Raw genomic sequence first — 11,576 nt, 5'->3', positions numbered from 1 at the left:
GAGCACAACACTCCACACCAGGGAGAAAGCCTTGCATTACGTGTGGAGTTACAGACAGAAGAACAGGAAGTGAGGATTTCTCAGAAGAAATAAGGACATTTAAAAGCAAAATGGAAGGATGAGGTAAGTGAAGGAGGACTGCACTAAGGTAAAGGAAGATATTTAGGGGGAAAAAATTACCTTTACAACCCCTTTAAATATTACCTTCAATATTGCAAAGTAGTACATCAGGCAGATCTAGAACAGGACAGGCACGATGGAGATAGGGACAGGTGGGGGTCCTGTATCCCCCTCTGCACACAATGAAGTTGGATCAGATGTGTGTCAGAGGGGCTTCCAGCAGGCTGAGACGTCAGCGGAGTAATAACAGACCCTCCTCCCTGTCTGAACTCTTAGAGATGTGAGCGTAGCACAGACACAGCGCACCGAAGCACTGACTGCACAGCATGTAAGGTAAGGATCAGCCTGGGGGTCTTCACATACCACTAGAGGGGTCACTTAATGCAACATGTGGGGGGGGGGGGGGGGGGGTTACACAGCCTGGCATCAAATGGGGTAACAAAAAAAAAAAAGACTGAGCCAAATTAACTGGGTTTAGAAAATATTGATTCTTATTATAAGAATCCAGCAGAGTGTACATACTGCTCCTACTATAGTGCAGGGCAAGTCTAGCTAAGTTTTATTGAAAATTATTTCATTATATTCCTATCTTTGTGTACTGTACAGTAATACAATATGCAGAAGGAAAATGATTACTGGATAAAGGAGAATATATATATATATATATATATATATATATATATATATATATATATATATATATATATATATATGACTAGATGTGGTTGTACAAAGAGTGAGTTGAACTCTACAAAGCAGAAGACCAGAGGCGGTTGTACAGTATAGAGTTTTACTATCAGTGCAGCTATATGATGAGACCATAGGTCACCCTACTGCATTAGGGTGTGCTATATATATATATATATATATATATATATCTATATCTATATGCGCAGTGGACATTACTAGGGCAGAGGTTGGTGTTGGTAGTTTATTTTTTATATATCTTTTTTTTTTATTATTGCTTTTTTACAAATAATATTTTAATTTTTTTTTTTTTTTTTACAATAATTTATTTATTAAATGTTTTTAGAAGCCCCACAAACCCCCTGATGTCTCACTTTTGTGACAGAGATTCTCCAAACCCTTTCTCTGCAGCCAAGCAGCAGGGGAAATCTGTGCAGCACAGGGTGATTAGGGTGTGCCCAGGCACACCTGGCACACCCTGTGCTCACGCCTATGGATGAGACTGAAGGAGAGGGCAGATTTAATGAAGAGATTTCTAGCCAGGAGGGCTCTCCAGATGCAAAGTTGCGGTGGCTGGTTTTGGTTGACTGTATAATAGAAACCTACAGTCAAGGCAGCTTTTCAGGTGTATATAGTACAGCAGAGAACTAGAGAAGGCAGCTGCATGCTTGCAGAAGCTGTATGGTAGAGATGTACCTTTATGGCAGTTGCATGGGAAAGACATACATAGTTACATAGAAGGTGAGGTTGAAAAAAGTCCATCAAGTCCAACCTATGTGTGCGATTATATGTCAGTATTACATTGTATATCCCTGTATGTTGTGGTCCTTCAGGTGCTTATTTAATAGTTTTTTTAAATGATTGAAGCCCCCCGCTGAGACTCCAAGAGAATTCCACATCCTTACCAATCTTATGCCACGTACACACGATCGGATTTTCCGTCGGAAATATCTTGGATGTTTTTTCCGAGGGAATTCCGCTCAAGCTGGACTTGCACACAAAAGTTCTTAGAACTTTCGACCGTCAACAACTACGACGAGCCGATAAAATTAAGTTTGATGCTTCCGAGCATGCGTCGAATTGTTTCCAAGCATGTGTCGGAATTTCCACAGACGATCTGAATTTTTTTCATCTGAAAATTTGAGAACCAGCTCTCAAATTTTTGTTGGTAGTAATTCCGACAGGAAAAGTCCGATGGAGCCTACACACGGTCGGAATTTCCGACCGAAAGCTCACATCTGATTTTTCTTGTCGGAAAATCCGATCGTGTGTACGGGGCATTACAGTAAAGAACCCTCTACACAGCTTAAGGTTAAACCTCTTTTCTTCTTTTCGTCTGTTTAAATTCCCTTTTGGGGAAAAGTTGTATCCCTATTGTGAGGTCACCAGTACGGTATTTGTAAATTAAAATCATATCTCCTCTCAAGCGTCTCTTCTCCAGAGAGAATAAGTTCAGAGCTCGCAACCTTTCCTCATAACTAATATTCTCCGGTCCCTTTATTAGCTTTGTTGCCCTTCTCTGGACCCTCTCCAGTTCCAGCACATCCTTCCTGAGGACTGGTGCCCAGAACTGGACATACAACTGGGGTAGTTCAAGAGCAGATACATTCAGGGAAGTTGTACAGTAAGACCATATAGCTGGAGGACTGTAGTGCCAAGATGGTCAAGACAGCAGGTCAGTACATGCAGCTTTACAGTATAAAACAGCACATTGGAGATGACTATACAATAAGGAGTACAGCACAGTCCACTGTACACTAGAGTACTATAGCACAGACCATTCTACACTGGAGTAATGTAGGAAAGACCATTGTATAGAAAGTAGTATAGCACAGACAAGGGTGTGCACAGCCAATTGCATTAGGGTGTGCACCCCAAAGTTCAAACACACATGAGCAGTAGTACAGTGGATGGTGTCTGTAGAGCAGTGGACGTGTCAGTAGGGCAGTGGATGGTGTCAGTCAGTAGAGTAGTGGACTCTGTCATTAGGACAGAAAATAGTGTCAGTAGTTTTTTATTTTTATTATTTTATATTTTTTTTACAATTTTATTTTTTACAATATTTCTTTTTTTTATAATTTTTTTACAATTTTATTTTTTACAATATTTTTTTTTTTTACCATTTTTTAACAATTTTTTTTATTTTTTACAATATTTCTTTTTTTATATATTTTTTTACAATATTTTTTATTTTTTTACAATCTTTTTTTTTATTTTTATTTTTTTTACAATATTTCTTTTTTTTTATAATTTTTTTAACAATTTGTTAGAAAACCGATTGAGGGATTTGGTGAAAAAGCAGAGAATAGGGTCTGAGGACAGAGATTCCCCAGCCCCTTTTGCTATAGCCTCAGCTGCTCAAGCACAGCTGGCCGATTTATTTTATTTTTTACAATATTTCTTTTTTTATATAATTTTTTTTTACAATCTTTATTTATTTTTTACAATCTTTTTTTTTTATTTTTATTTTTTTTACAATATTTCTTTTTTTTTATAATTTTTTTAACAATTTGTTAGAAAACCGATTGAGGGATTTGGTGAAAAAGCAGAGAATAGGGTCTGAGGACAGAGATTCCACAGCCCCTTTCGCTATAGCCTCAGCTGCTCAAGCACAGGTGGCACACCCCATGCGCACGCTTTTGAGCACAGATCATTGTACACTAGATAATAGAGCACATACCATCACTAGAGGAGTACAGTATAGACCATTGTACATTGGAGTAGTACAACATGGGTCACTGTACACTAGAGTAGTACAGTACATACCATTGTACCCTTATGTAGTAGAGCAACAACCATTGAAAAAGCAGAGATAGGGTCTGAGGACAGAGATTCCCCAGCCCCTTTCGCTATAGCCTCAGCTGCTCAAGCACAGCTGGCCGATTTATTTTATTTTTTACAATATTTCTTTTTTTATATAATTTTTTTAACAATTTGTTAGAAAACCAATTGAGGGATTTGGTGAAAAAGCAGAGATAGGGTCTGAGGACAGAGATTCCCCAGCCCATTTGTCTATAGCCTCAGCTGCCCAAGCACAGGTGGCACACCCCATGCGCACGCCTATGAGCACAGATCATTGTACACTAGATCATAGAGCACATACCATCACTAGAGGAGTACAGTATAGACCATTGTACATTGGAGTAGTACAACATGGGTCACTGTACACTAGAGTAGTACAGTACATACCATTGTACCCTAATGTAGTACAGCACCAACCATTGTACACTATAGTACAACACCGACCACTAGGAGTAGTATAGAACAAACCATTGTATGGTAGAATAGAATAGCACAAAACATTGTACTCTAGAGTAGTACAGTATAGGCTATTGTGCACTAGAGCAATACAAGGTGGACCATTGCAAACTGGAGTAGTACAATACTGACCATTAAACACTGGAATAGTACAGGACATACTATTGTACACTAAAGTAGTACTTCACACACCATTGTACACTAGAATAGTACAGCACAGTCCACCAAACAAAAAGATGTTCATCACAAATGTAAATTCTCCAAATCTTCACTTTATTAGAACAGTACTAAGCCATTGTTCTAAGCCAGTATAGCACATACCATTGTGCACTAGATTTATACCACACGGACCACAATGTTCTAGAGTAGTACAGCACAATCCATTGTACATTAGTACAGTACAAACTATTAAACATCAGAGCTGTATAGTACAGGGCTTTGTATACTAAAGTAGTATGTCACAGGCAATTGTACAGTACAGACCATTGTACACTAGGGTAGTATATTACAGACTGCTGTACACTAGGGTAGTATATTACAGACCACTGTATACTAGGGTAGTATATTACAGACCACTGTACACTAGGGTAGTATATTACAGACCACTGTACACTAGGGTCATATATTACAGACCACTGTATACTAGGGTCATATATTACAGACCACTGTACACTAGGGTCATATATTACAGACCACTGTATACTAGGGTCATATATTACAGACCACTGTATACTAGGGTAGTATATTACAGACCATTGTACACTAGGGTAGTATATTACAGACCACTGTATACTAGGGTAGTATATTACAGACCATTGTACATTAGGGTAGTATATTACAGACCACTGTATACTAGGGTAGTATATTACAGACCATTGTACACTAGGGTAGTATATTACAGACCATTGTACACTAGGGTCATATATTACAGACCACTGTATACTAGGGTCATATATTACAGACCACTGTATACTAGGGTAGTATATTACAGACCATTGTACACTAGGGTAGTATATTACAGACCACTGTATACTAGGGTAGTATATTACAGACCACTGTATACTAGGGTAGTATATTACAGACCATTGTACACTAGGGTCATATATTACAGACCACTGTATACTAGGGTCATATATTACAGACCACTGTATACTAGGGTAGTATATTACAGACCATTGTACACTAGGGTAGTATATTACAGACCACTGTATACTAGGGTAGTATATTACAAACCACTGTATACTAGGGTAGTATATCACAGACCACTGTATACTAGGGTCATATATTACAGACCACTGTATACTATGGTAGTATATTACAGACCACTGTACACTAGGGTAGTATATTACAGACCATTGTACACTAGGGTAGTATATTACAGACCATTGTACACTAGGGTAGTATATTACAGACCATTGTACACTAGGGTTGTATATTACAGACCATTGTACACTAGGGTTGTATATTACAGACCATTGTACACTAGGGTAGTATATTACAGACCATTGTACACTAGGGTAGTATATTACAGACCATTGTACATTAGGGTAGTATATTACAGACCACTGTATACTAGGGTAGTACATTACAGACCACTGTACATTAGGGTAGTATATTACAGACCATTGTACACTAGGGTAGTATATTACAGACCGCTGTACACTAGGGTAGTATATTACAGACCATTGTACACTAGGGTAGTATATTACAGACCATTGTACACTAGGGTAGTATATTACAGACCACTGTACACTAGGGTAGTATATTACAGACCACTGTACACTAGGGTAGTATATTATAGACCACTGTATACTAGGGTAGTATATTACAGACCACTGTACACTAGGGTAGTATATTATAGACCGTTGTACACTAGGGTAATATATTACAGACCATTGTACACTAGGGTAGTATATTACAGACCATTGTACACTAGGGTAGTATATTACAGACCATTGTACACTAGGGTAGTATATTACAGACCATTGTACACTAGGGTAGTATATTACAGACCACTGTACACTAGGGTAGTATATTACAGACCACTGTACACTAGGGTAGTATATTACAGACTATTGTACACTAGGGTAGTATATTACAGACCGCTGTACACTAGGGTAGTATATTACAGACTATTGTACAGTAGGGTAGTATATTACAGACCGCTGTACACTAGGGTAGTATATTACAGACTGCTGTACACTAGGGTAGTATATTACAGACCATTGTACATTAGGGTAGTATATTACAGACCATTGTACACTAGGGTAGTATATTACAGACCATTGTACACTAGGGTAGTATATTACAGACCACTGTACACTAGGGTAGTATATTACAGACCATTGTACACTAGGGTAGTATATTACAGACCACTGTACACTAGGGTAGTATATTACAGACCACTGTACACTAGGGTAGTATATTACAGACCATTGTACATTAGGGTAGTATATTACAGACCATTGTACACTAGGGTAGTATATTACAGACCATTGTACACTAGGGTAGTATATTACAGACCATTGTACACTAGGGTAGTATATTACAGACCATTGTACACTAGGGTAGTATATTACAGACCACTGTACACTAGGGTAGTATATTACAGACCACTGTACACTAGGGTAGTATATTACAGACTATTGTACACTAGGGTAGTATATTACAGACCGCTGTACACTAGGGTAGTATATTACAGACTATTGTACAGTAGGGTAGTATATTACAGACCGCTGTACACTAGGGTAGTATATTACAGACTGCTGTACACTAGGGTAGTATATTACAGACCGCTGTACACTAGGGTAGTATATTACAGACTATTGTACAGTAGGGTAGTATATTACAGACCGCTGTACACTAGGGTAGTATATTACAGACTGCTGTACACTAGGGTAGTATATTACAGACCATTGTACACTAGGGTAGTATATTACAGACCATTGTACACTAGGGTAATATATTACAGACCACTGTACACTAGGGTAGTATATTACAGACTATTGTACACTAGGGTAGTATATTACAGACCATTGTACACTAGGGTAGTATATTACAGACCATTGTACACTAGGGTAGTATATTACAGACCGCTGTACACTAGGGTAGTATATTACAGACCATTGTACACTAGGGTAGTATATTACAGACCATTGTACACTAGGGTAATATATTACAGACCACTGTACATTAGGGTAGTATATTACAGACCATTGTACACTAGGGTAATATATTACAGACCATTGTACACTAGGGTAGTATATTACAGACCATTGTACACTAGGGTAGTATATTACAGACCACTGTACACTAGGGTAGTATATTACAGACCGCTGTACACTAGGGTAGTATATTACAGACCATTGTACACTAGGGTAGTATATTACAGACCATTGTACACTAGGGTAGTATATTACAGACCATTGTACACTAGGGTAGTATATTACAGACCGCTGTACACTAGGGTAGTATATTACAGACCATTGTACACTAGGGTAGTATATTACAGACCATTGTACACTAGGGTAATATATTACAGACCACTGTACATTAGGGTAGTATATTACAGACCATTGTACACTAGGGTAATATATTACAGACCATTGTACACTAGGGTAGTATATTACAGACCATTGTACACTAGGGTAGTATATTACAGACCACTGTACACTAGGGTAGTATATTACAGACCACTGTACACTAGGGTAGTATATTACAGACTATTGTACACTAGGGTAGTATATTACAGACCGCTGTACACTAGGGTAGTATATTACAGACTGCTGTACACTAGGGTAGTATATTACAGACCATTGTACATTAGGGTAGTATATTACAGACCATTGTACACTAGGGTAGTATATTACAGACCATTGTACACTAGGGTAGTATATTACAGACCACTGTACACTAGGGTAGTACATTACAGACCATTGTACACTAGGGTAGTACATTACAGACCATTGTACACTAGGGTAGTATATTACAGACCATTGTACATTAGGGTAGTATATTACAGACCATTGTACACTAGGGTAGTATATTACAGACCATTGTACACTAGGGTAGTATATTACAGACCATTGTACACTAGGGTAGTACATTACAGACCATTGTACACTAGGGTAGTACAGCAGTGGCACATAAAAGACCTTTCAGAGGTTCTAACCCTTCGCCTCTATAATAAAACTTGTGACTGGAATTGGGCTTTAAACACCTCAATTGGGTTCCCACTGTTGCTGTAACTCCATAAGGGTGCCACTAGAGAGCTGTTCTTGCTCTAAAAAAAAAAAAAAAGGAAATCGGGCTAAAATTATTAAAATGTTTTAAAATCATTTTTTCACCGACACATTTCCTTCTATTTTATTTATATATTTTGTGTAATATTTATGATAAATGGATGTATTCTGCGCAGAGGTCTTTAGTACCAGTTATCGGTTGACCTATCTGTCTCACAATAACGTCTTTGGTAATAAAGTAGAGTTAGAGTTGAATGTTCTATTGCTTCTGCATGGAACATTTTATGAAACTGATAGAGAACTACATAAGGTATATAAATATTTCATGGCTGCTCTCCCAATTCGCCTTTATTCAGACGGCCTCTGCTGTCTAAAAATAATTAAAGTCGGATTTTTTTTTGTCTTTCAGAAATTAAGCAGATTACAACCTCAAAGGACAGTTAAACATCGCTGATTCTTCTCCAAGACCACAGCCTGCTTCACAGTTGGACACGTCTTCCAGCGCCGGCTTAGGTTAATATGAACAGCTGGTGTTCGGATCCTGGAACCACTGGGTTAATTTGGTGCAAAATTGGAACATGCAGTGAGCTATTGACCGTAGACTCTTAAGCTTAATTTGTTGTTTGCTTTTTAACAAGATTCGAGAGGGAAGGAACATGGAGAATGTCTCTGTGTTGAGCACTCCCAATGCTTCCTATGATCCCTCCGGGCTTGGTAACTATTATGGAAATTCTAATCCTGAAACACATTTTGTTAGCGGTGACTTGTCACCAAATTTCTACATCATTCTCCCAGTGATCTACTCGGTCATTTGTGTGGTGGGATTGACTGGAAACACAGCGGTCATCTACGTCATTCTCAAAGCCCCCAAGATGAAAACGGTCACCAACCTCTTCATCCTAAACCTGGCGATTGCTGACGACCTGTTTACTCTTGTCCTTCCCATCAACATTGCTGAGATTCTTCTTCATTACTGGCCTTTTGGTGTTGCCCTTTGTAAGATTATCTTGTCCATAGATCTTTACAACATCTTCTCCAGCATTTTCTTTTTAACCGTCATGAGCATAGACCGCTATCTGGTCGTATTGGCCACCGTAAGGTCCAAGAGGATGCCCTACCGTACCTATCGAGGAGCCAAAATTGTAAGCCTTCTTGTTTGGGTCTTGGTCATTCTTATTGTGTTGCCTTTCACCATTTTTGCCGGAGTATACATGGACAATATGGAGTTTAAGAGCTGTGGGCTGAATTTCCCCAAACCGGAAAAGCTCTGGTTCAAGGCGAGTCGTGTCTACACACTAATGTTGGGATTTGCCATTCCAGTCTCCACCATCTGTGTCTTATACATGCTCATGTTGTACAAACTAAGGAATATGAGGTTAAATTCCAATGGCAAGGCCTTGGACAAGGCCAAAAAAAGGGTTACTATCATGGTCTTTGTTGTGGTAGCGGTTTGCCTTTTTTGTTGGACACCTTTTCACCTAGCTACCATAGTGTCTCTGACCACAGATTTGCAGGAGACATCTGTAGTTATTGGCATCTCCTACTTTATTACGAGTTTGAGCTATGCCAACTCTTGTCTCAACCCATTCCTCTACGCCTTCTTAGATGACAGTTTCCGCAAGAGCTTTCGGAAGATGCTGGAGTGTCGAACAACTTGAAGATCATGCGATGATCGGATCTTTTAAACCATGGCTAACATTGTGTCTTTCCTAACCACTCAAACTGCTGATACCTAGCAAAAAAAAAAAGTCCTTAATAATAAAAGAAAATGGGAACGTTCTGGCTCTCCCTAGGACTTGGTCAACAAGATGTGGCACCTAAGTTTAATATGGAAAATGGAGAATAACTGCCTACAGATTACTGACCACTCCTCACTAAGACACACCGAAGGAGTTTTTACAGCCAGTGGCCTCAAGTAATTGCCTTCATCGCTTTAACCTTGACCAGGTCCCGTTTCACTGAATGGAAGATATTAGGACTACTTAATTTTTTGAAAGGCACAGACATTTTTCATATTCCTTAGCTTTATTTATGTAAAAACAGGTCTACAAATTATGTTTTTTAGTGATTGTAAGCCTTAGCCACCCAATAAAGTCATCTGTATTTACATTAAATTGTATTGCTTTATTTTCTAGAAGGGCATGAATGGATTGAACATGGAATTAAAGGGGTTGTAAAGGTTCATGTTTTTTCACCTTAATGCATCCTATGCATTAAAGCGGGGGTTCACCCGTACATAAAACTTTTTCCCTCTAGAATGGATGCTCGTTTTGTCTAGGAGAATCGGCTAGTTGTTTTAAAATATGAGCATTACTTACCGTTTACGAGATGCATCTTCTCCGCCGCTTCCGGGTATGGGCTGCGGGACTGGGCGTTCCTATTTTGATTGACAGTCTTCCGAGAGGCTTCCGACGGTCGCATCCATCGCGTCACGATTTTCCGAAAGAAGCCGAACGTCGGTGCACAGGCGCAGTATAGAGCCGCACCGACGTTCGGCTTCTTTCGGCTACTAGTGACGCGATGGATGCGACCGTTGGAAGCCTCTCGGAAGACTGTCAATCAAGAAGGAACGCCCGCTCCCGAAGACCCATACCCGGAAGCGGCGGAGAAGATGCATCTCGAAAACGGGTAAGTACTGCTCATATTTTAAAACAACTAGCCGATTCCCCTAGACAAAACGAGCATCCATCTAAGGGAAAAAAGTAATATATACGGGTGAACCTCCGCTTTAATGCATCCTATGCATTAAGGTGAAAAAACATCTTACGATCACTGCCCCCCCCCCCCCCCGTTTTACTTGGGCTCTGAGGAAGAAGGTAATCCTTTGAAACGTGTCAGCCGGCAGTGGCCCTTGTCATTCTCTCTGTGACCATCTGGAGTTCATTTGGTTCCTGACTCATTGCTGCTACCTGTGGAGACTATTTACATTGTGAGCCATTCACCTACGTTTGTGAGTAGTTTTCTTTTTATCCATTTTTAATAAAATGTATCCAAAGGATAATGCACTAGGCTGGTGCACCCTTTTTTTCTTCTTTTCGTTTACTGTTAGGATACCCCATCCCTGAGGGCAGCAAGGCCAGTGACATGTACCATCACAACATACAGACTGTCTGGTAATGCACTCGTGCGCAGGACTGTTTGTTTCCTGTTATAAAAAGCCCCCCGTTTTACTTACCTGAGCCCTGGAAAGTCCTGCGCCGCGAACACGCTCTTCCTTTCCTCTGTCTTCTCGGCTCTTCATTGGATGGATTGATAGCAGCGCAGCCATTG

The 11,576-nt window shown here is 39.4% G+C and overlaps 1 protein-coding gene across 1 annotated transcript; it reads left to right on the top strand.

Moving 5' to 3' along the window:
• The first annotated feature begins 316 nt into the window (after positions 1–316).
• On the top strand, positions 317–10,416 carry NPBWR2 (neuropeptides B and W receptor 2). Its single transcript, XM_040331803.1, has 2 exons — positions 317–453; positions 8,716–10,416. The coding sequence occupies exon 2, from the start codon at positions 8,963–8,965 to the stop codon at positions 9,962–9,964; it is 1,002 nt and encodes a 333-aa protein (XP_040187737.1). The 5' UTR covers positions 317–453; positions 8,716–8,962; the 3' UTR covers positions 9,965–10,416.
• Positions 10,417–11,576: the final 1,160 nt, after the last annotated feature.

The sequence above is a fragment of the Rana temporaria genome, chromosome 12, assembly GCF_905171775.1.
Source record: "Rana temporaria chromosome 12, aRanTem1.1, whole genome shotgun sequence".
Taxonomy (NCBI): Eukaryota; Metazoa; Chordata; class Amphibia; order Anura; family Ranidae; genus Rana; species Rana temporaria.
Note: the sequence above shows the minus strand (reverse complement) of the source record. Positions and strands in the feature narration are given on the sequence as shown.